The 25,130-nt window shown below is 47.7% G+C and overlaps 1 protein-coding gene across 3 annotated transcripts; it reads left to right on the forward strand.

Moving 5' to 3' along the window:
- Nucleotides 1-12,324: 12,324 nt before the first annotated feature.
- Nucleotides 12,325-23,377, forward strand: INHBB (inhibin subunit beta B). 3 transcript variants are annotated; one of them, XM_085066911.1, is made up of 3 exons: nt 12,325-14,264; nt 16,128-17,944; nt 20,605-23,377. In XM_085066911.1, the coding sequence occupies exons 2-3, from the start codon at nt 17,542-17,544 to the stop codon at nt 21,378-21,380; spliced, it is 1,179 nt and encodes a 392-aa protein (XP_084923037.1). In that variant the 5' UTR covers nt 12,325-14,264; nt 16,128-17,541; the 3' UTR covers nt 21,381-23,377. The 3 variants fall into 3 exon arrangements, with proteins under 3 accessions (XP_084923037.1, XP_084923036.1, XP_084923035.1); XM_085066910.1 differs by lacking the exon at nt 12,325-14,264 and adding an exon at nt 15,572-15,695; XM_085066909.1 differs by lacking the exon at nt 12,325-14,264 and having other exon boundaries at nt 15,949-17,944.
- The last annotated feature ends 1,753 nt before the right edge of the window (nt 23,378-25,130 follow it).

Here is a 25,130-nt window from a genome sequence, read left to right on the forward strand (position 1 = left end):
TATTTGTTTGTTATTGATTTTTACAGCATTCTAAAGAATGTCTAATCCCCAAATTCTTGAACCAACCAGCCACTGATTTTCAGTGTCTGGAACTAACCTTTCTATCAAATATGTAACAAGATTATATTGCAGACTGTGGGAAGGGAGGGAAGGAGGAGGTGACTGAGACTCTCATCATTGGCTTTCTGGAAATGGTGTGCATGTTTTCAGGACTGAACTGATATAGTAGTTTGGCTCATTCACAGTTAATTTTCCAGAACCTAATTGGATCAGACAGCTGGTATCAACTGTATAAATGGCAGAGTTGCTTTGTCTTTTCTTCACACAATCTTGTCGCTTGAATAACAAAATAAGCAACACTGTGTGGAAAAACTAGTCCTTAGTCTTCTGAGTGTGCCACACTCCAATCTCTGTGTAGGTTTGTGGTGAATGAACTGCAGGAGAGAAGCTGAGATGCCTCTGAGGCAGCATGGCTCAGGACAGGCTCACTGCTCTCTAATGCCACTTAATTTGGAGTGGCAGAGAAATGGGATTCTCAGTAAACTTTCAAGCACTTTCTGCCACCACGGCTGTACAAGTTGGAAGTGAAACATTCTCTAGCTGATGACTTCTGGCCAAGGACTACAGCAATTTACATAATCTTGTTTACATGGTGCTTGCCTGGTGTTTGCCCTGTGTTTCTGATTGCCACGGTGGTTTATGTCGCTTTCCTTCCCAGTGAAGTATCTTTTAAAATATTCTGTGGCAGAGAGAGGGTAGCATGGTAAGTGTTGTGTAGGAGGCAGGAGAGGATTCTGAGCACAGCTGTGTTACACAGCTGTACCCAAAGCTCAGAATGGCACATTTCTCTTCAGATAGTCTGCGAGTGCCTGTGGGGAGCAGGCTTGCCTTTGCAGCAGGATGGAACAGGAGAATGATGACTCGTACAGAGCTTGGCTTCTGCCTTTGCATTTGCCTGTGTTCCTGTGTTGCCTGCCCCAACCAGAACATTTTAGTATGGTTCTGTGAGCTAAGTGCTGACAATTCCTGGGATGGTACAGGCACCTCTTCCTGAGAACTGCTGGCTCCATCTTGTGGATTTAGGAGTTAGAAGCTCTGCCATGGAGAGGGGCTGTTCAGCATGCTCAGACGAGCATACAAGTTGCTGCTATTTATCTGCCACCTGAATTACATGTAGAAATCCACACTTAGCTAAATTCTTTGGTTTTGTTGCTGTGCTGTATGATTCTCTCATGCGGTATGAGACCTTGTTCTAAAATTAAATTTTCCTTTTGCATGCAAATGCTTATGTTAAATCTTGCCTAACCATTCTTCTGTGCAGCAGAACACCCGATTTCTCATGAGGATGGTGGATTTATGTTTTCTCTGGCATTAAACCAGTTTGCATTGCAAGTGTAAGTTTGTTCTGCTTGCTGAGCACTGATTTGCATGCCAGAAAGAATATTTATTGTTCCCTGAGACTGTGCAGTACTTCACTAAGCATTTAGTTTCTAAGGGTGACTAAAGATGCTGGGCTTTCTTTGAAATATAAAGCCTTAATTTGGGGGCGGGGCAGAGAATATCCTATTTAATTTTTTTTCCTGGCCCTTGGTCTTTCCTTCCCCCAACCTACTCAGTGTCTTTTACAGGAATAGGATCTACTAGGGATATACCAGCAAATGGCCCCTTAAGCATTGTAATTCCAAAGAGGGTTGGAAGTAAATGTTGAGGTGAGACTAAGATCACATGCTCTGCACTTGCCTTCCTGATAGAGTTGATTCATTTCCAGAGTTTACAGTATGTTCCCTTCAAATGATCTTTGTTACTTGGCTTTGAGGCAGAATCATGTTTTTGATATAATCAGAGTTTATAGAGTTTGTTTTTAAAGCCTAGCATTTGGGGTATCAGAGGCTTTATGCATGTTGGCTTCATAGGCCAAATACCAGAATTCAAGGACAAACTTGTGCACACATGTAGCATTGAGAGACAAGGAAAGTTACTCCCTACTGTTTAATAGTGCTCTGTTTTTGTTTTAAAAAAGGAAAACACATAGAACAAACTGAACCTGCTGTTTGGATGAGTGTTTCAACCTGTGGTCTGTAAGAGTGCTCTGTAACATGATTACTCTCCCCACAAAATGATGGCATTTCAATTCTATACCTGTAAACAAGGAAAACAACTGTGGACTGTGGGAAGGAGTAATTATCTGAAAAAATAGCTAAATTCTTCCTCGCCTCTAAATGAAAACCATCATGGCAACATTGCCCAAGGTACCCTGCAATTTTTCTCCTAGAAATTTGGCTCTTCAGTTTTAAAAAGGCTGCTAAGACCCTGAGAGAGATGGTCCTGGTCAGACACAGACCTCCCTGAGCAAAGTGTCCTTTCCCAGAATGACATGCTTCAGAAATCAGAAATTAAAACTGTTTCTTGCTTGGAAGCTGGTGCTATGAAAACCTAAACCTATTAGGTTGCTGAAAAAATGCCTGCAGGATGGATTAGGTGTTTGGTTTTAATTACAGCTATTCTTCTAGTTTGTGCCCTGGTCATGGGTGTGGAAGAAACTCTTTGACTCAGGGGTCTCTGTTTTCATTTCTCTATAGGCCTGCTTGAGGGCTTCAGATATTCCTAGGTCTGCTTGGGTTCAGGCAGCTTAATGAAACATGAGCCCCTCTTTTCCTTTCACTCCTGGTGACTGTACCCCAATTAGGTGCTGAGCAGTGCCACTGTGTGCCAGGTACTTGCAAGCCCAGCTATGGTTGGCTGCCCCATTCCAGCTCTGAAGACTGCAGGACAACAGAATGAATCACTCTATGGGAAGAAAAACTACTCACAGAAGGATTATGAGCACTAGGAGAGGTGGACGTTTCAGACTTTGTTAATGAAAGCTGCTTCCTACCTGAAGAACAGCAGCAGAGTATGTGATACACCTATTTCTGCAGCCAGGTTAGAGCTTTCTAATGTGGTACACCTTGAGTAAATCTGCTTGAACAATGACAGTAGAGGAGTAAACACTTGTGGAGCAGAGGGTAACACTGTGCCTGCTTGAGTTGTTTTGATTTGCCTTTTTTCTCCCCTTTCCTTCCCTGAACCCTACAGAGGGAGGAGGGCAGGCAGAGCTTCTCCTGCGTGGGAATAAAGGCCACATTTGCAGCTTTGCCTCAGGAGCTTGAAAAACCATAAGTCAGGCCTCCAAAACTGCATTTGGTTTAGAAATAATGAGATGCTTTAGAAAATGAACTTGGAGTTCTCTTTCACAGTCTTTTTGTTTCCAAGCATTTTGAGTACCCTTGCTTCATGTTTGCAAGCTTTCTTTCTTCAACAATGATGGCAGAAGTACTTTTTTCAATGAAAACAAAGATGTTCTTATGCTTGCTGATTCCAGCACCTGGGGCATAAATTTTAAAATATTGTGGCATTTGGAGAGAAGTGGAGACAGGACACGCAAACCACTCAACTTTAAGCCCCATTTCTGCTGGGTCACCATCCTTTGCAGTTGGAATCTGAAGGATTGCAAAAGCCAGAGCATAAGGATCCCCTGTTGGTGGTCCCAGTGTCTGTCTTGGCAGCTTGCCAGGAGCCCAAGGGATGCACTTAATTTTCTTTATTCATTAGCATATTTTTAATCAAATCCATCAAACCACAATGTTTCCACATGTCTCTCCCATGGCAGATGAACAAAAATAGGTCAGTGCCCAAATGTACCTATAACACACTGCAGTTCACTCCCCTTCTATAGTTGCAGCTGGGGGATAGCAAATGACTTGTCCTCTGCACCTGGTGAAAACTTGTGATGACGACTTTGCTTCTCTCCTGAAAGAGGTGAGCACATGGAGTTTGTCCATGACACAAACTGCTTTCCATCCACTGCCCAGTCAGAGGGCAGGAAGAGCTGTGTCTGAATCCTCTCCAAGTTGAAACTAAGTTTACAGCATTTGTTTAATAGTGAATAATCAAGCAGGTGCAATGTCCAGGGCTGAATTCCCTGGCCCTAATGAAGTTCCAAGACTGCTTACACCTAGTTTAATAACAGGCTTTTTACATTCTTGTCACCTGTAACCTACCTTCATATACCTCATGCTGCCAACCCATCTCTAGCCAGGCAAGGAAAATGTTGCAGTGTTGAGATCATGTTCACACTTGCAGCTGAGACGTGTCTTGCCTTGTTTCTTATCTCTGAATTGTTCATAACAAGAGCTAAGTAAAAATTACTCTTCATGTTTTTTACATGAGCTTTCAAAGTTGGTTCTGGGTGGGGTGAATATTGCATCAACACCAAGTTAAAACTTATCTTTTGTTCTTCTTTTTTGGAAAGAAATGGGGATATAGATTCCAGGGAATCAGTCTTTCTTATGAGACAAAAATTGGGTAAAGTCAAAAGTATTAAATAAGTTTGGAGTATTTGAAATGCAAGTCTATGACAAAGGGATGTGTGCTTTACTTTGTTTTGTTCCTTTTCTCCTAAAAAAGAAGTCCTTCACCAGGACTTCAAATTAAACAAGTCGATGAACATGTATCCTAAATGTAGAAATTGGAATGGACTTGTAGCCTGTTCCTAGCTGCAGAAAAGCTAGGGAAGTGAAAGGTGAAAAGCTCTGCAGCCCCACCTCTCCTGGTAAGCCCTTCCTGCTGACAGCACCGTCACCCCAGACAGGCTGCAGCAAGTGACGCATGCACAGAGGGAACTCTGCTGCTGGCAGAGTCTCCCTTCTAGTCGTCACAAGCTCCTTTGCGGTTCCTCTTGTTTTGGGAGATAACCAAGGGGTGAGGGTAGGAAAGGTGTCTTAGCAAGACTGTTAATTTTGGCTTCCCAGTTAAAGGAGTTAGGCATTTCCTGCTGGGAAGGCCTTTTGCATGTATTTGTGTCAGAAGTTCAAAAACAGAGTATAACCTCTAAAGGCTGGAAGTCCGTAGTGAGGAGATGAAGTCTTCTCTGATGTGCACCAGGTGGTCTCTGCTAAATAACAAAACATTCCAGCCATGGGGCTGGGGAGCTGTTTACCCCTGCCTTGTTGCATGCCTGTAATCGTTCACAGCAGCAGCCCCTTGTTATGGGCAAATACTCTCCTTCTATCAATTTATTGTTCTGTTCATTCAGCTCTTCCACTTCTACTCTAAGTACTGTCTTCTTTGACAGCTACCAACCACTTGCTTACTTTCAAGTCTTAATATAGACTTGGTTTGGTTTGCCTTGCCTAAATCCACCCTGTATTCTTTTATTGTCCTTTAACCACTGCTGTTAAACACACTCAGCGTTGCTACCTGGACAGAAAATAAGTTCCAGCAGGACTAATTTTGCTACAGGCTTCATCCTGCAAGTTCATGCCTTGTCACTTTGAGAGGGAAGAGAGTCACTTGGCAACTTTAACTCACGATCTCTGTGCCCACCTGTAGTGCTTGCTTTTTGGGCAGACCTGGGTCTGTACAGAATTTTTTCTGCAGTGGTTTGGATTCTGGGGGAGCTGCCTCTGCTCTTGCTTTGTGGAGTGCTAGCATGGCAATGACAGTGATGTTTTGGTTTGGGGGAAGCAGGCTTAGAAAAGGTCTTGGGCATCACTGGGGAGTGTTGCAATGCCAGTTCTTGGCAGCCACCACAAATCTTTGCCTTTTGTAGTGATGATTCCTGACCCATACTCTACCTCAAAATGGCAGCCACCAAAACCAAGAGGCTGCTCCTCTGCCTGAGCAAGCCATGGGCAACACAGCCTCTCAAATCTATCTTGCTTTGGGGCTGAGAATCCCTTGGGCTTCACAATTTAGTCTCTCTTTTGGCTTTCTTCCAGGAACACAGCGTGGGTCCGTTCTTGCAAGGGAAAGGCAGGGTGGTTGGCAGCACAGCAGTGTTTTGTATACACTGTGCTTGGCGCTCAAAAGGCTAGTGCCGAACATGGGGAATTTCACACGGCTCAACCCCCTTCTGCCCCGGGGAATGTGTATGTCTCCTCTCCCAGCAGAGTGCGCTTACCAGGGTATGCTTTGTGCCAGGGAGGGGACTGCCTTCATCTTCTTAAGGCTGGTCTCATGTGAATTAGCTAGTTCTAAATGTTTTGGCTAGCAGGGTGGGAGGAAGGGAGGCCTGGGCTTGTGGCTCTCTGAGCTGTCTATTTACAGAGTTGTGGGTTCTTGCTCCCTTCGGTCATGCACTGACTCAGCTGGAGGCTTGGGGAGTGCTCCTGTCCCAGCACACCCCATGGCCTGCTCCTTCTCACAGCACCTGAGCTGCCTCTCCTGCTCCCTGGGACTCCTTTCAGGCTGGAAAGAAGACTGAGCCCAGCTCTTCTTCATGAACCATTGGACTACTGACTAAATTAAGGTATGAATAAAAATAGCCTACGCCCATCTCCTCCACCCACCTTGAGCTCTTTTAGAAACAGGGAAGAAAAAAAATTACATTTATTGCTGCATTTTTGGACACCTGATCTGGAAGGTGGGCAGACTGAAAACACCTGCTGCACTGAGTCCTTAGAGAAGAAAGTCAGAGATGTTCATCTAGTCATTGTAAGGGACTGAAGTCCGAGATGGATGCTGCAGGCTTTACAAGGCTCAGAGGCCTTTGGTTTGCCACTGAAGCCAGTGACAGGCACCTGGGCATCTTAAATATGTCATCATGGAAATCACTACCACATCAGATGCTCGAGGTTTCTTTACATGTTGCTATGACACAAGCGATTTTAACACAGAAAGTCAATTAATGGGGAAAGGAATCCAGCATCAGTTAAAACCACACAAATTTGAAGTTACTCTAGCAGAAGTTGAATTAGCATCTTCTGTCTCCTTGAACATCGTCCTGACCTGCATGAACAACATGGCTTGTACTGGGAGTGACAGGGAGTGGACATCCAACAAACACTTAACCAAAGTGAAATCTGTGCGACAGCCTTATTCTCGTGATATTTGTTCCACTAGTTCACCAGGCTGTGGTCAATTTACTTAGCTGCTGTCCAGGAAATACAGGTAAATAGCATGCAATCATACTGATGATATTAAACAAAAGGCTCCTTTCCAATGTGACTGCACACCATTGGTAGCTCGAGTACACATTGTGGTGGGGAAATGCCTATGACCTGAGGAACACCTGGAGCTGAATGAAGCAAGAGCCCTTAGAAATGCAGTCTGAGCCATCATAGCTAATGCTCAATTTTTATGTCATTATGAAGAGACTATCTTTAACAGATGCACACAAAATATAGGGGTGCTGTGATGCCTAAATAACTGATTATCTTAAATTTTCTCTAACCCTGACATCTGCAAAAAACTGTGGCTGTACAAAGTACCACCTATTGCTAATTCTTTATACAGCCCTAGCACCTCTCACCCTGAAGGACCAGACCCCTTGAACTCTGGCCTGTGACTACCTTCCCATTTGCCCCAAAAGACCACAGTAAATGAGGTTGTCTTAGAGAAGCCCAGCTGTGTGATAGCAGCTGCTGCCTTGTGCTCCCCTAAAGGGAAAGTGGGGCCTGTTTTGGGGTGTGATGGGACCAACTGGATGCAGGCCTTGCATTTTCTCTCAGTGCCCTTCACTGTTCTTGTAGAGGTGGCCCTGCAGAAGAGTGTCCCAAAGGATGCAGCAGCCAAATGCAGCCTCTGATGGAGTGAAAATTTGTGCACAATTTAGAGCAAGTACCAGTTTGCAATACCTGTGGAGAATAAAACAACTAATTGGGTCTGTGTCAGGGTGCTTTAGTACCAACGATAAAATTTGGCCAAAGAAACGAAGCTCACACCTTTTGTTGCACACAAATAAACCAATATTTCCAAGGGATCTTTCACAACCAGTATTGGTGAGGATTTATCACACATAATGTCCAAACCTGAATGCACCTGGCCCCAATATGGGATCCTTCGTGATTGTTTTTTGGGGTTTGGGTGGGTTTTTTAATATTCCATTTTCAGCTGGAAATTACTGATGTGACCAAAGTCCGATTCCTTTCAGCAGTTTCTCCCTTCCTCCCCCCACCTTTTCGCACTCCCTGAGGTCTGACCATCTGGAAATCCTCCTCCACCTCTTCATCATGTGTGAATTTCCACCTAGGGCTGAAAGTGTCACTGTACTAAAGTGTGATGCATTAACACATTGAGGCAGAAAGCAGAGGGGAGTTGGGGATTATAACACTTCATGACCCACTCCGCAGTCGCTCTATGATTTAATCATCTTTATCAGCTTGTATCCTTTTCTTTGTATCCCATATTTTCCCTGTATCCTTTATTAAAAAATTTCCATAATTAAAGAAAACCCAACCCTCTACACAAACAAGTAGAGTGCAGAATCTTGTATTGAGACTAGGATTGACTGGAAAAGGCAAATGTCTCAAGGAAAACATGCCTCACTTAAGCAGGCTGGGGGTCCTAGATTCCTCTTTCACAATGAAACTCAATAATTTTCCATATCTCCTATTGCAAACTTGGGGCTCTTCCTGCCAACTCTCAGGCATATGATCTGAAAAACAGTAATTCTTATATATATGTATCTCTAAAGTATAAGCAGTAATAATGTTATCTTGTACAGAAATAAAACAAGCTCTGCCAACCATGTGCTGTGTTGGTTTATACTTTTGGTAGAGTGGAGTGGAAAATTCACTAGTTTGGAAGTCAGTTAGCTGCCTAGCCTTCTTCTAACTAAATACCGAGGCTTATTACGCTTCAAATAAATATATATATGTATTTTGTGGCTTGGTTGCTGTAATCATCTTGGATGTAATAATGTTACTAGCCTCAGGGCTATATTTATTAAGATTTTAATTTAAAATCTTTCTGTCCTTCAGCATTTAAACAGAGGAAAACCCCATGTGGAGTAGCCAAAAAAAAAAAAGTTCATCCTTTTCTTTTTCATGCGTTCTCCTCCCCTAGGCCCTCTCTCTCATCTTTTAAGCAAAAAACCCTAGAACAACACACTTTGCTGTTGTTGCTCTGCACCCTGCTAACACTTCAGTATCTGTGTAGGTTTGTTAGACCTGATGTCTGCTTAACATGATCCATGTGCTTCTGCTCATGCCATTTTTGAAGCAGTGGTTTGTTTTCTTATCCTGGTATAATAGTATCAGTATATTTCACAGTAATATTTCCACATATTATAATTTATTCTTAATAGTGTTCTTGGTAAGGATCTCAACCACAGCAGTAAACATTGAGGGGGCAAGACTATTACTCAGAAATGGCAACGGGCTGCGGAGAAGTTTTAGGGTTATTCTTTGTTAATAAGCTCCCCCACTTCTGAGAAGATCAGGGAAATAAGAGAACAAGAAGACCTGCTTGTAGCCTGGAGAGTGAAAAAAGCTGTCACAGAGTAAGTGCTTTTTCAGGTGTTTGGGAAGAAATGGCAGATGTTAGCACCCAAGTAGTATAGAGTTTGCAATCCATTTTGTTTTAACCTGACTTATGACTGATAGATACTGAGCAGGGCAGAAGGTGATTCAGAAATTTTTGTTAATAACCCTCTCATGTAATTTAGGGTGGTAGCAGAGGACCCTGCTTGGAGCCACTGCCCATGCAGCAAACACGGTGGGTGAGGCAGTCTGAACAGCTTTGCTAGAGGCCTGCAATGGCTAAATAGCACTGGGCACAGGACTGTGAATTGTGTGGGGCAACTCTCAGCTGGAATAAATATTCAGAGCACCACTATGACAGTGCTACTGCTCTGCCCCAGCAGAAGATCCTCCTTGCTTGAAGTGGGGCACTTTGGTGCTCTTACAGGAGTCCCTTGCTCCTGGCCCTAGCAGAGAGTCAAACCTATCACAATCATCTTCCAAATTTCGTTCTGATGTTCTTTTGCAAACAGCTGAACTGCACAACAGTTTTGGTTTAATATAATAAGATTCATGGAAACAAAACTGTGCAATTTAACTCTGAACAGATTGAAAATTACTTTTGACATACAGCACCAAGGCCATGCTGTTTGTGTCAAACTCCATGCAAAAGATGAATTCCTTCTATGCTGCTTTGCTTCATTTCAAAGCAACTTACAGAGGGTTGAATGCTGTCATCCTAACTTACAGCTAGCAAAAATGGGGTAAAGAGAGCAAAACTGAGGCCTAAGCACAGGAGTTCAGGCTGCAGCCTGCCCACAGGAAGTAGGTGCAGACAGTTCCTCCACATTGTGCTTCTTGCTTGTGGAAAAGAGAAGGTAGCTTATGTTCAGGTACTCATGGAGTGCTACTGATTGTCCATCATGACATGACCTGAGCTGCTATACTCCATTTCTCTTACGGCATTGCAAAGCTACCAGCCATTTTTGGCTTCTGAGCTCCATTTAAAATTGGAGGGAAACATCTCCATCTTGTCACCACTCACTGATTATCACTGCCTTTCTCAGGATGCCTGATTTTAATACTGCTCCATCCTAAAGTTCATTTTCTAGGTCTATCAGATGTATCAGTCACAGGTGGATGTAATAGAAGAAAAGCACCCGTGGACTTCTAAACACGTTGCCTCAGTTAAGTAGTGTTCAAATTACAAGAAGTCAAGTTTTAACTATTTTGTTTACCACTTAAATGCAGATTTTATTTTTACCCGCTTTGCTACTTTGCAAGCCTTTTGGTGTGAACTTAAACAAACATGAAAATCATGTTCTTTAACAGTATGTTAAAAGTGCTTATATGTTAAAAGTGCTCACCACAAAGCAGACACTTCTTTGTTGGGCAACCAGCACAGCTTTTTCATGTTCTCTGTGTGTCCTCACCCGCCCCAACCTATTTAGGTCAATACAAGCAACTTCAGAGGAAGTCACTGCCTGGTTATAAGGCTACGGCTTTGGACTGCAGAGGACAGACTGTGCGAGGAAAACAAGAACACTCTGGGCCGTCAACAAGCAGCAGATAGCTCTTGAATATCACACGGGATATCCACCCGATGGTGTTTGGTCCCTTTGCTCTGGAGATTGGAGCAGATCCCTGAACTCAGCCCCTTTGGCAAAGGGACACTGCTGTGTGCAGAGACCGACCTGAGCAGGTACCTGACTGTGCTGTGCCACGGGAACAAGATTCACCCACACTTCATTCCCCACAGCGAGCCTGGGGCTGGGCTGCACACCTTCCCAGGGCATGGAGGGGCTGCTGAAGAGGATCGATCAGCCAGCGCGTTTTCCGTGAAGCACGGCGAGGTAGCTGAGGTGAGGGGAGAGGGACTCCAGCCGTGCTGAAGCTGTGCAGTGGGAGAGGAGGCTGAGGCTGTGAGTATATCCCTGCCACCCTGTCCTGTTGTCTCCCCCATGTCCCCATCCTGCCTGACTCTTGTGCTGAGCGCTGGCATTCAATAGATGCTCTTCAAAACCTGTTGAGGGCTCTACTGTGTTTCTCTGTGACTCATCCTCCAGATTCTCGTTGTACCTGCTTTAGATGAGGAGTTCCCAGTTTGGTCAGGTCTTTTGTTTCTGTCTGCTAAACCCCTCTTTTTCAAGTGCTGTTCAGAGTAGGACCATTTCTTTTTGAGAGTAGATCTCTGTTAACAAAGTTTTCAATTAAAAAAGCATGGGCAGGAGCAAAGAAGTCAGATTAACCTCTTAGTGGTTTCATTTTTTCATGAGTTAGGTCTACCTTTGACAGTTCAGAAAATGTCTAGGTCATTCAGAATGGCATCTACCTATTTGATTTTCAATAGGACTTTTCCTTTATACAGGACTATGGTGCTTTTCAAACATCCACTGTTTTTGTCATGGTTGTTCAGGAAGTAATTTTGTGTAGTGAGGAATGAGTCTGATTATGGATACATAATTTCATCTGAAGCTAATGAATGTAACAAATACAAATTCCAGATAGAGCAAAGCACTCCCAGCCTGTCCCTGTAACTGTGTGTCTCAGTTTCTCTGTATTTCCTGCAAGATGACAATGGCCACCTTGTAAAACGCTCTTTCAGATATGAGGCAGAAGTATATACTTCAAGGTCTAGCCTTGAAACTTCTGTGGGATAGCAATGCTCTTCTGAAGTGCCATTTAAAACAGATTGCGTTTCACTACGTGCAAAAATCCCCCATATAGATGCAGCTATATGAGCAAAAAAAAGTGCTTTTGCCAGTATAGCCTATTTTATTTGGGAAACGCTTGCAGAAAAAGATGCTTGTGCTAGTAAAACTTGTATTTGCTGGTTATCAAAGGAGAAGCATTTCTAGTGCAAACCAGGCCTCTCATATGTGAAACTTTTATTCAGTTCAGTCATCAGTACAGTAGAGAAAATCCTTCCTCAAAGGGATTAGTACGGTTACCTAATAGATATTATTAATGGTTTAAGAGCATAAAAGGTGCCTTAGCTAAAGGTGAGGAGCTAGATCCTTTGCAAATGTAAATTGTTCATGGTCCCACTGAGGGCATGGTGGGAACACAGAGCAGTGAGGGAGCATCCTTGTGCCATCATCGTCTGCTCAGTTTCTAGCTCAGGGCTGCACTGACTGGCCTCTCCAAAAGTGTGACTTCTGCACCCGCCAGCCTTGAGAAAAATGTGCAGAAGCAAATATCTAGGTTAGAGAGGAAGAAAAGGCTGTATCTAGGAAGACCCTGTTTGAGCAGGGAGGTTGGATCAGATGACCCCACGGGTGGTCCCTTCCAACCCGGCCCATTCCGTGATTCTGGAGCGGCTGGATGTCTCGGGAACATGCCGATTTACACTGCCTGAGCATCTCAGTTTCTGCTGTTTTCATTATACTAGTAGCTTTTTATAGGCATCAGATTCCAGTCATGAGACTTGATGATTCTACAGAAAATACCCTCCGACGCTGTACTTTCTCACAGCAGGGCTCCCTGGCTAATCGTGTGCTTGCCCGTCAAGCACAAATCCCAGCCATTTCCTTCCCAGTTTTCCCCTGCATTTAATGTATGGAAAAGCATGACCCTGAATCAGATGAATAGCAGCCGGTTTGAGAAGGTGTGTGTGAAAATGTATCCTCACGCAGATGAGCTCAGAACAAATAGAATAGAGGGGAGGAGGGGAAGAGAGAGGAGCGGGGGGAGTGTGAAGCTACCCTTTCCCTGATAGTTCAGCCACTATGTGTAAGCAACAAGTTTATGCCCAAGGGAAAGAACTGAAAGCTGAGGAAATCTTAAAATTAACGAAGCTTTATGGCTCAATCAATAGGCCATGCTCCCTGAGCAAGATTAGAAATCAGATGGCACATTTCTTTCTGCTAACCCTGTTTGCTCTCCCTGAAGGCTCTTCTGCCTGAAAGCATCTGAGGTTTGATTAAGTTCTCCTCTAGGAGGAAGCCAGAGAAAAGTCCATTGTGTGAGAACTGCCTCCAGAATGCTGTGTTGGACACACTTTAAATAACAATAGAGGTTATTAGAGTATTAGTTTGTTAGTAATTGTGAGAGAAGATAAGTCTTCCCGATGCAAAATGGCTTTGGTTAACTGAGAAAGAGAGGGGGTGAAAAAGAAGCAAAAGCCAAAAAATGCCACTACAGTCAGTAACAGAGATGATAAAAAATTCCCATATGTAAAAAAGAAAACCTCTACCTTGTTTTACTACTAGAAATACCTTCCCAGATTTGTTATCCCCACCAAGCCCATGACACTTTCCCTCTTTGGCATTTCATTCTCACTGGAGCAATGAAATAGTTGTTTCCAAATGGAGACGGACTGTGTTTGCACCTATTTCTTGTTTGACAGTGACCTCTATGAACCAGTCATCACTGCTCTGCCTGTTGTTTTCTTGTTAGCTCTTTGCTGTCAAATTAATTACTGTGAAGTACTAAGCTTGTTGCATTCACGTGCTCTTATTAGCTCACAGGATGTCAGAGTGATTGGATTTTTAGCATTATTTCTTTTTTTACATTCCAGGCTTTCCATTCAAAACCTGTTACTGGCAGGGAGGAAATACTGTACCTAATTCTGGTCTCTCATCAGGGTAGCTCCAAGTCATGCTGAGGATTTACAAAGCTGTATATGCAATTAGACTTTGTTTCTATTAAACCCAACACGAACATGAATTAGATTGGGATTGCAATGTGACTTTGAAGCACAGCATTAAATGTCTTTCCTTTTGCACTATAGAAAAAGAAAGAAAATATTTATGATGAGAATAGCATTTGTCCCCTCCATTCTTAGATCACAGTAATGAGCTGATCCTCCACTTGACCCTCTTCACACTCCTGAGTTGCTTGTATTAGTGACAGCTAACAGCCCTCATGCGTGTGCAGTCCAGGGATCTATGAGAAGTTTTATTCTTTTCTTCTTCTACAAAGAAGAAGGGACTTCTTTGCTGTCATGCTTGAAATTTGTGTGTCCTGCATCTGCCCTTTGAAAAGCACCATCTGGCTCGGTGAAAGAGATGAAGGTCTTGAGACTTGTCTTCATTCTTGAAGGTAGATTTTTCTTTGTTATTAAAAAAAAAAAAGGGCGGGGGGAGAAAAAGAAAAGTAGATGCGATTAGAAGGGCCGGCAGCCCCGCTGCCCGGGCAGAAGGCTCTGCCCGAGGTGCTCCTTCGCCCAGAGCAGAGCTCCGGCTCCAGCGCGACCTCCCGCTGCCCAGCCCCTCGCCTCTGCGGGACCTGACACTGCTGCCCGGCCCGCGGGAACCTCCCCACTGCCCGCCACGGCCGGTGCTCCCGTGCGCCGGGGGGTTGGCATGGGATGCCGGCTGTCCCCTGTCCCGGTCCCGCTGTCTCTGTCCCGCTGCCCCGCTCCCGCTGTCCCGCTGTCCCGATCCCGCTGTCCCGCTGTCCCAGTCCCGCTGTCCCAGTCCTGCTGTCCCAGTCCTGCTGTCCCGCTGTCCCAGTCCCGCTGTCCCGCTGTCCCAGTCCCGCTGTCGCCGTCCCGCCGCCCCTGTCCCGGTCCCGCGGTCCCGGTCCCGCTGTCCCGGTCCCGCTGTCCCGCTGTCCCGGTCCCGCTGTCCCCGTCCCGCTGTCCCGGTCCCGCTGTCCCCGTCCCGCCGCCCCTGTCCCGGTCCCGCTGTCCCAGTCCCGCTGTCCCGCTGTCCCGCTGTCCCGCTGTCCCGCTGTCCCGGTCCCGGTGTCCCGGTCCCGCTGTCCCGGTCCCGCTGTCCCGCTGTCCCGCTGTCCCGGTCCCGCTGTCCAGTCCCGCTGTCCCGCTGTCCCGTCCCGCTGTCCCGCTCCCGCTCCCGCTCCCGCGGTGACCCCGCCCGGCCCCGCCGCCGCTTCCCCGCGCGGCCCAGAGGGGGCGCCCTCGGCCCAGGCTTCCCCGGCGGCGGCGGCGCGCGGGCCCCGCGCAGGTGAGCGCGACCCCGCGGGGCTCGGCCGGGGCGCGGAGCGGAGCGGAGCGCAGCGGGCGGGGGCGCGGAGCGGCCGCGGTGCCACCTCGGTGCTGCCGCCTCGGTGCTGCCGCGGCCGCCCATGTGCGGCGGGCTTCTCTCCCCGCCCCCTCGACCCCCGTTCCCGGCCGCTCGCCCCCGGGCAGGGCTGCTGGGGGGAGCCGGGTGGGAATCTCTCCTGACCCCTGCCAAGGGTGTCGCGGCTATCCCCTTTGCCTCGGCGGCCCACGCCGAAGCCCGGCGCTGCCCCGCGAAGGCGCGGAGGAAAACCCGGTCCCCGGGCGCGGGCAGGGCCGGCGCTGCTGCCAGCTCCCCGCCACGGCTGCGGGAGCGCGGCGGTCCCGTTATTTCCCCTGCCGGCTCCCTTCGGCCGCCGCCCCGGTCCCCCGCCCCCCGCTGCCTCCGACAGGCTCCGCGTCCCTCCTGCCCCACGGAAAACACACACAGTCCCCGGCACCCGCCCCGGCTACCCGGCCCATTCAAACAAACAAACAGAAACCCGCCCCGTCGCAAAGCCAACCCGACGGTAAACTTTCTAATGACTTCTTCTTTCAAGTGCTTAAAAGGCAAGGAGCACCGGGGGAGGGGAAGAAGGGGGCATCCATCTCCCGGCCGGGGCGGGAGGGGGGCCAGAGCTGCCGCCGCTCGAGGTCTGTCCGTCTGTCCGTCCGTCCGTCCGTCTTGCCGGACGACGGGACAGGGACGCGAGCCGGTGTGCGGTGGGTGTGTTTGCAGGAATCGGGAGGGAGGGAGGGGACGGGGGGAGTTAAAGAAACAGCATAGTTAATATTTCCACATCAGGAAGTTACTGTAATAGCCCAGGGGGCAAAAGACTTAACTTAATCTCCTAAATAGTGAGGAACCCATGGCGTCTCTGTTATAGGTTGGAGTTCCCACGTGGTTTTAACTCCTGTATAAAAGTTTCAGTAGAAAGTGCCACAATGTCGTGATTTTGCAGGGGGGAAAAATTAGCAGGAGGAGATCAGAGAAGATAAGCGAGGAGCAAGCAGCTTCCCCGAGACTTTTCACTGCGGATCCGAGAGGGAACATCAGACGCGTAAAAAAAGAGAAAAAACCAAAACCAAAAACCAAAAAACCAAACAAAACAAAAAAACCCAAACAAAACAAAACACAGCGTTCAAGCCAGCACAAGGCGAGCGAAAGATCAAAAAGACGCAGAGAGGGAGACAGATTAACTGGAGCAGCAGCAGCAGCAGCAGCAACAACAACAAAAATCACACTTAAAATAATAATAACAATAATAATAATAAAACCCAAACCACCAACAAGGGAGATATTGTTTAAAAGAGCAAGCGAGGGAGCGAGCCGAAGAGCTGGTCTGACCGAGTGGATCCGTGCAGCTTCTCCTGGGATCGCCGGGATCGCGCCGCTTCCCCGCTCCGCTCCGCGCCGCGCAGCGTGCGCTGCCCTGCCCGCGGCGGGGGTCCCCGGGCGCCGCCACCGCATCCGCGCCGGACTCCGGACCCTCCGCGCTGCTTTGAAAATAAAAGCATCTCTCTAATAATAAGAGGGGCGGTGGGGGGAGAAGACTCGCAACAGTGGAGCTGCCAGCCGCGCACCCCCTGCCCGCCGCCCCCGGCTCCCTCCCCAGCTATGCTCCGGGTCAACTTTGATGGCACGTTGAGAAGCAGCGGGCGCTGAAGGGGGACAACCGAACGGCGCGGAGCCGACCTGCTCAGAGACCTGCACCCACGGATTGTCTTGCGGGGGCGGAGTGGGCGGGGGGGTACAAGTGGCATTTCTCCCCCCCCTCCTTCCAGGCTATAAATTGGATTGTATATAAATCTGCTTCGTTTATCTCCCTGACCCCCCTCAATGACGCTGGACTAGAGAGCTCCTCTCCGCGGCCCGCCCGGACCTGCCGAAGCGAGCGATGGACCACGAGCGACTGCGCCCGGGGATGCCCCTCTGAAGCGACGCGGGGCACCCGGGCAGAGCGGCGCCGCCTCTCCCCTGCTCCCCGGATCCCCTCGCACCTCCGGCTCGCTCCCCGCTCCCCCTCCCTCCTCCCCGGGCTCCGCAGCCACCCCCTCACCTGCTGCCGTCCCCCTCCCCCGTGGAGCCGGGCTCTCTCCGTGCACGCCAAGCCTGTTCCCCCCCCCGCCGCCAACTTCGCCCTCGGTGCCTGCGCGTGCAGCCTCCCCCCTCCGCCTCCCCGGCGGCACACGCCGCTTCCCCGGGCGCCCCCTCCCTCCGCCGCGGCTCCCCCCCTGCGCGGAGCGGTTGCGGCCCCCCAGCTTGGCTGCCACCGCCCCCTCCGCGCCGCGGAGCGCTCGGAGCGGCGCTGCCTGCAGACGGGCTCCCTGCGGCGCTCCGGGGCGGCCCCCAGCTCGGCCCCCCGCTCCTCCGCCATGGACGGGGCGGCTCGCCGGGGGGTGCTGGCCGCGCTGCTGGCCTGCGGGCTGCTCCTGCTGGGCGCCGCGGCCACCCCGACCCCGCCGGCCCCCGCCGGCGGCTCCCCGCAGGACACATGCACCTCCTGCGGCTTCCGGCGGCCCGAGGAGCCGGGCAAGGTGGACGGGGATTTCCTGGAGGCGGTGAAGAGGCACATCCTGAGCCGGCTGCAGATGCGGGACCGGCCCAACATCACGCACGCCGTGCCCAAGGCGGCCATGGTCACGGCGCTGCGCAAGCTGCACGCCGGCAAGGTGCGGGAGGACGGCCGCGTGGAGATCCCCAGCCTGGACGGGCAGGCGAGCGCCGGGCCCCCGGCCCACGACCCGGTCTCCGAGATCATCAGCTTCGCCGAGACAGGTGGGCGCCGCCCGGCCGCGCGCCCCCGCCGCCCGCGCCCCCCTGCCCGACCCGCCGCGGCCCCTGCCCTGCCGCGCTCCCCGCCTGTCCTGCCTCGCCCCGTCTGTCATTCCCCCTGCTCGACCCCTGTCAGTCCCCCTGCTTGACCCCTGTGAGTCTTCTCTCTCGCCCTGCCTGTCCTCCTGCCCACCTTCGCTTTCCGCCTGCCTGACCCCTGGCAGTTCCCCGGCTGCCCTTGCCTGGCCCCCTGCGCACCCTGCCTGTCCTCCTGCCTGTCCTTCTGCCTGCCAGAGGCACCTGGCCGCCGAGCTCACCCGCTTGCCCTCCGTCTCATTCGCTCTCCCCGCTGCCCCGCACCATCTCGCCCTGGCCCTGCCCGCACCTTCCCGTCCTCCCTGCTTGTGCCCCTGTGGCCGTGATTTTCCCCGGGTTGTGCCCTGAAACTCCCCTCTCTTGTCCCTCCATCCCTCCTCAGCCTCTGTGCCGCCGGCTCCCCTCCGGCGGTCATTCCAGCTGCACCGGGGCTTGTCTCCATCCCTGCCTGTCCCACTGTCCCTCCTCTGCCTGTCCCGCTCCATCTCTTGCATCCCTTGCCTTGTCTGTCTGCCCTGCTCCTTCATCTGGTTCACTGCTTGCATCTGTCTGTTGAGGCTTGCATTTGCCCATCCTCTCTTTCCATTTGTTTCCAATTTATTTAGCTTTAATTTGCAGTATTGGCCTTGTCTGTTTGTCCACTGCATGCAGCGTCCTACCAAGTGTCTCTGTCTCCTCTCTGTCCGTCAGTTCGTTTACTAACTGCCCTCCATCCCCACGGTACCAGCCATCTCAGTCCTGCCCAGCCATTGCAGTTATGTGTCACCGAATCCCTTCAGCACAGCTTTCCAGTAGTTTAACCACTGTCCCCGTGAACTTTGCACATCTGGCTGTAAGACCATCATGCTGCAAATTACTTCTCTCCTGTCTATTTGCCCATTTCTTCTTTCCTTCATTGCTCTATCGCTTGGTTCATTTTTCTCTCTCTATCTTCTTGTGGCATCTATATATCATTTGTCCACAAAATAAATCTCTTTCTATCCTGTATGCTGCCCACTCATCTTCTTTATCTACCCTCCCACTTACCAAAGGCATATACATTTACAGTATCTATGGGATCTGTTGCATTATACATATGCTTGTTATATTCACATACAAAATTTATGAGCGCACACAATCTCACACAACACAAGTGATGTGGATCGGTGCAGCAACACCGTACTGTTCTTTTTCTGTCACTGTCACCCCAGTTTATGAAAAAGTTGTGTATTTACTAACATGTGAAAGGCTTTCTTAGTGTACATTTTGGGGGTTATTATTTTTTAATAGGCTGTTGTTGGGAGATTGGGGGTGGGCTTGTACTTCTATTTGGTATTCAGTCAATCGCTGCCTTTTGTAACACTTCCAAAATTGACTTTATGTAAAACGTAGACAAACACAGTGAAAATTTTTGTCACTGAACTATTACAAGGTACTGAATGGGCTCTGGAGGCACATTTGAAAGGCATCTAGGGTAACAAATGAAGACACCGACTACGCAAAAAATCCCATTCAGAGACTGACAAAAATGCTAAAGATTCTTAGGGAAGGAAAAGGCAGAAAAATCTACATTTAGCTCTGTACAGACGGAAGCAAAACCGATAAGGGCAGATGAGAAAATGCCTTTCCAGCAATAATTTTTAAATAGCGATTGGGATGCTTTGATTCAGGGACCAGAATTATGGTCTCCGCCATAAAGGCCGGCACATTTATCACCTACCCCAAATTCAGTTGGGACTTGGAGTACAAAATTGCAGGAAGGCCGCTGGTATTTCTGAAATATTTCATGCAGCAGGCTCTTCTGTTTACAAATAAGGGGTTATGTCAGACATTTGGTGACATTTGGTTTTCTGTGACAATTTCTCTCCTTTAATTCTGGTGTCGCTGAAAAGCGTATTGAGAACAGCCAATAACGGCGTTACAGCAGGAACAACCGCTTCATTGCCTTGCTTCGTATAGGAGTTCATCAATTCGGGGAGAAAAGGCAGAGATTGAAACGATTAATAATAGCAGATATTCTACCAGACTAAGTGGGGGTTAGCTTGATCTGTTGGACAAGCAGGCACATTACTGAAATATTTTCCGTTCTGTCTCGTGAATCCTCTCCTTTAAACCGCGACGAGGATGTGTGCAAATCGAAACAAAATCCCTGGGTTGGCATTGGCGTTTTACTGGTTATTGAAAGAGCTCTCCCCATGAGAATTGGCAGGTAGCTGAAAGTTAAAACTATTCTTAAACTGATGAGATAGCAGAGTTCTGGTGCCGGTCTTTTTCAAGGTGCTGCTTTAGCATCTTTAAAGCTGGCTGGCTGGAAAAAACATATATTTTGGAAAGCTCTTACTGATGTCTGCGGATCTGACACATCCGACTACAGCCCGATGTTGAAGGTTGCTGTGGGAAGTCCCCTTTTCAATTAATTCTGATTGCAAATTGGGGATATCTGATGCAGTGCATGCCTTCTGGCTGGCACGGCCCCATCGCTGTTCGCTCGATCTGCTGTGCTCTAGCGTTTTCCCTGAATCCAGAAAGGCACACAAGCTAATGTTTCCTTTTTGACTTAATCTTGCTGATCTCTCCTTATCTTGCAGACGATCTGGCCTCATCTAGAGTCCGCCTCTATTTCTTCATCTCGAATGAAGGGAACCAGAACTTGTTTGTCGTTCAAGCCAGCCTGTGGCTTTACTTGAAGCTGCTTCCATATGTCTTAGAGAAAGGCAGCAGGCGAAAAGTAAGAGTCAAAGTCTATTTCCAAGACCCGGACACTAGCAACAAGTGGAATGTGGTTGAAAAGAAAGTTGATCTCAAAAGAAGTGGTTGGCACACTTTTCCCATGACAGAGGCGATCCAGGCTCTGTTTGAGAGAGGAGAAAGGAGACTGAACTTGGATGTTCAATGTGAGGGCTGTGAAGAGTATTCAGTGCTGCCAATTTATGTGGACCCCGGGGAGGAATCCCACCGGCCTTTTTTAGTGGTGCAAGCCCGCCTCGCCGATAACAAACACAGGATCCGGAAAAGAGGCCTGGAGTGCGATGGCAGGACCAATCTATGTTGCAGGCAACAGTTTTACATTGACTTTAGACTCATTGGGTGGAATGACTGGATCATAGCACCATCAGGTTACTATGGGAATTACTGTGAAGGGAGCTGCCCGGCCTACTTGGCCGGTGTCCCGGGGTCGGCTTCCTCCTTTCACACCGCTGTCGTGAATCAGTACCGAATGCGGGGGCTGAACCCGGGCACCGTGAACTCCTGTTGCATTCCAACCAAACTTAGCACAATGTCAATGCTGTACTTTGATGATGAATACAACATTGTGAAAAGGGACGTTCCCAATATGATTGTGGAAGAATGTGGTTGTGCTTGATTTAAGGTGTGTTTTAGTGGGGGAGAGAGAGAGAGAGGGAGAGAGAGAGAGAAACATTCCCGTACAAGATGGTGTTGGAGGAAGTTTCACTGTGTATCCAGGCATCAGTGTTGGAAAGTCACTGTGGAAAAGTTTGACAAAAAAAAAAAAAGGAAAAAAAAAGAAAAAAAAAGAAAAAATAATCATTTCACTTTGGTGTCAGGACAGTGGCAGTTTGTGGATCATGGACACTTATATATTCTACCACTTATAAGTTAATGCTATGAAATATCTTAAAGACACACACACACACACACACACACACACAAAATGTGGGCACGCACACAAACACGCGCTCATACACACAGACACAGACACACACACCCACGAGGCAGCTCGGAAAAGGGACATGAGCACAGAAAGTCAGTGACCAGTGACGACGGACCTAAATGCCTGCCAGTACGAGTGAACGGCTGAGCAGCTGTTTCCCCGCCTGCCGGCAAAGCCAGACCGAAATGAGCTCCCTTTGCTCAGGCAAAAGCACAGACTGTGAGAACACTACGTATTCTTGCACGCAGGTGTCAAAATGACCAAACTTAGAAAATTAAAAAAAGAAAAAAAAAAAAAAAGTTGACTGTCACCTCTTAGGTCTAACAGGAAGCTGCAGGACACCTGCCTTGGGAGGCGATCACTTCCTCTTAATTTAAATTTATCTAAACATAAACATCACAGATACCCGCTTCTTCCTACAGCACTTCCAGCAAGGAATCGTGTGGTTTCATCAGGGGGGAGAGAGAGAGAGAAAAGGGGACAGACATATAAGAAACTGCTGTATTTCTAACACCTGGCTGTTGCGAAGTCACAAGCTGGGCTGGCATGATCCGATGCTTTCACTGCCCACTAGCAACCCATGGCTGGCTACACCCGCCGCGTCTTGGAAAAGGGAATCAATACTGTATCTGGACTGTGTTGACTGTTGGCATCTCTCACTGTTCGAAGAACAAAAAGTCAACGTTGCAATCTGTGTTCTTCAACGGGGGACCCGGCAAGGCCATGTCACATGGGGGATGAGCAAACAAGCAATGGCCACCACGGCTAAACCAATGAACCCTGAAGGGGAGTGACAGCGACAGAGTGGAGACGTTCTGAGAAATGCAGTGTGTTTAATAACAGGCGAGGAACATTTTTACAAGTCTTGGAAAAGAGGAGAGAGGGGAGTGCTTTCAATTTCCTTACCAGGAGGTGTCAAGGATGGCCATAAAGATCAGAAAATAATGATACAGCATAGCACTTGCAAACTGCTTGAATGCACGTATAATAGCACTTGCAAATTTCAATGCCTTGAAAAGTGGTACTTGATAGTGCACTTATCTTTGCTCACTATCTAGGTAAACAGGTGCCGCATGAGCTATGCAATTTAAAGTGTTGACCCATACTAGACAAAACTGGACTTATGATATGACTTTTTTATATTTTTTTATACTTGAAATTAAATCTTTTGCTTCTTTTTTAAAGCGAATGATTGCTTTTAATGTTTGCACTGATTTAGTTGCATGATTAGTCAAAAACTGCCATTTGAAAAAAAATGTTATTTTTATAGCAGCAAAAAATGAATACAGTTAAATGTATTATACATAAATTTTGGAACCAAAGAGGCCAACATATTAGTTATAATTTTTATGAGATGGCAAAGCCATCATATATCATGTAGTCATACTGAGCAATCCCTCACGAGGCCTACCAATTGTTTCAGGGTACAAAATGGATTCTGTTTGTTCTATTCAGTGTCTTTTCTATACCATACGCACATGGAATGTAGAGTGAAAAAAAAAGTGACTATTGTAGAATACATTACAATATGTGCATCCTTTAAATCCAATTTTTATGTTTATTTAATAAAGTTCCTTTTAGGTTCTGTTCCATAATAATTTAAACCAAACAATTTTCACTTAGATTTGCTGTTGAAGTATTTTACATTTGTGTACAGTTTAAATAAATAAAAAAGATTGAAAACTGGATGTGCTTTTTTTTTTTCTTTTTTTCAGTGTGTAACATCTGGAGGAACTCGCTTACTTTCGGGACTGAATAGGCTGCAGACGGTGAACTGTCGCATTAGACCGTAGTCGTATTAGTCATTGCAGAAAGCCTCGTCTGAGAGCTCAGCTGCGATCCTAAAAATGTTACACTCCAGTTTTATTGCTGTCTATACATGTAAGCATCTGCTTCTTTCTCTCTGCAGCAGTGCAGGGGCTCTGGGCGCAGGAACGGCGCTGTTCCGCATACCTGCAGGTCATTTACAGCAAGTTCCTGGTTCACCTGCTGTGTAAGAATGTAACTTCTTCTCTGGGTCACTCCCTGACTGCTTAGAAGAAGTAAAATAATTATGTGGAAAGCACTTCCAGGAATAAAAGACCAGTAGTAAGTTTGATTAATTTTTTTCCCAGAACTAGCTGACACCAAGAGAGGATTATTTTTTCTTTTTAGTAAAATACATCCCTTTTACTAACAAACCCCAAAAATGTTGAGAAATACTCAAACACTCAGCTGCACATGTACTCAGATATTGATTTAATTGATCTTCACAGATAAATGCTTCCTCCTGGAGACCTGAGCAAATGCCAGCTGAAGCTGACAGAAGGACCTCTGTTGACTTAGCAAATGTTAGATCTGACCCTGAGACCCAAAAAGTGTTGAAGAAGCAAGATCGTGCAACTAATGATGGGTTCTAGTTACAATTTACATTCAGGTGTAGCTCTGCCCAGCTTTTCCCACAGCCTGGAACTGGGGTTAAACAGGAGAGCTGGAAGAGTAATTTGCTGTGACTGTGTCAACAATCTGCTTCGCAGAACTTTGTCCTCCAGTCCAAATTTTTTGAATATATCACAGCTTTCTCACCACCTCAAGCTGCACATTGATTGTCAAAGCCACCACTCACTGTTGCTGCTCCATTTCTCAGCAGCCTTCTCTCTGCTTTTCATTCCCTGAGTCAAGTGTGGAACTGATGAGTTCAATAAATTCCCCTTGAAATCAGTGGCAAATACTCATCCCTTCACTCTGAAGGCATGCTTGCCCTAATATGACACTGTCATTATAAATTAGACTGGGCTACACTTAAAAAAAAAAATAATATATTAAGAAATCTTGCCCATTGAAATGCAAGGCCCTGGAGGCTGGCTCCAGTTAGGTTTCGTTCTTAATTGAAAGTGTTTGGTTCCTGGGGTCAAAGCCAAACCCTGCATTGTACACTGGGACTCCTGTGCTCAGGAGGAGTGCAGGGTGTCTCAGCGTGGGATTTGGACCTGCAACCATGGGGAACAGGGAACTGCTGGCAGCCAGGATGCTTTGAGCTTGGGCTGGCCAGAAGCAAGGAGCAGGAATGGGCTGTGCCCTGCATCCTGCTGCAAACCCACAAGCAAGCTCAGGATGCTGAACTCTTTCACAAGGGCCATCAAAAAGCACCCCTTTTCTTGGTAAAAGTCTTTCCCAGCTTTCTTCCCCTGTCCCTGCCTTCTCTGCTCTCCTACTTGTAGCTAGAATCATGGCATTTAAGGGGCAGAAACAAAAATGCAAGGAAGAGCTTGAATATCAGGATAGGGTGAGGGGCATCACCTGGGAGTGGGAAGATCATAGTCCAGGCTCACAGGTCCTTTTATTTTGTGTGAAAGAGACTAGAAATCGATGTGAACTGAACATGCTTGGCCTTTTCTGCAGCATGGAGTCACTTGCTGCTCTGGACATTCTAATGACAGTGAGATATTCTTGAATTCTGGT

The sequence above is a fragment of the Lichenostomus cassidix genome, chromosome 7, assembly GCF_008360975.1.
Source record: "Lichenostomus cassidix isolate B80296 chromosome 7, HeHo_3.0, whole genome shotgun sequence".
Classification (NCBI taxonomy): Eukaryota; Metazoa; Chordata; class Aves; order Passeriformes; family Meliphagidae; genus Lichenostomus; species Lichenostomus cassidix.

Bases quoted from the DNA above. Each gene is read 5' to 3' on its own strand.
- INHBB (XM_085066911.1), top strand. From the start codon at position 17,542: ATGGACGGGGCGGCTCGCCGGGGGGTGCTGGCCGCGCTGCTGGCCTGC. The intron at 17,945-20,604 runs GTGGGCGCCGCC...CTTATCTTGCAG, and splicing joins CATCAGCTTCGCCGAGACAG to ACGATCTGGCCTCATCTAGA.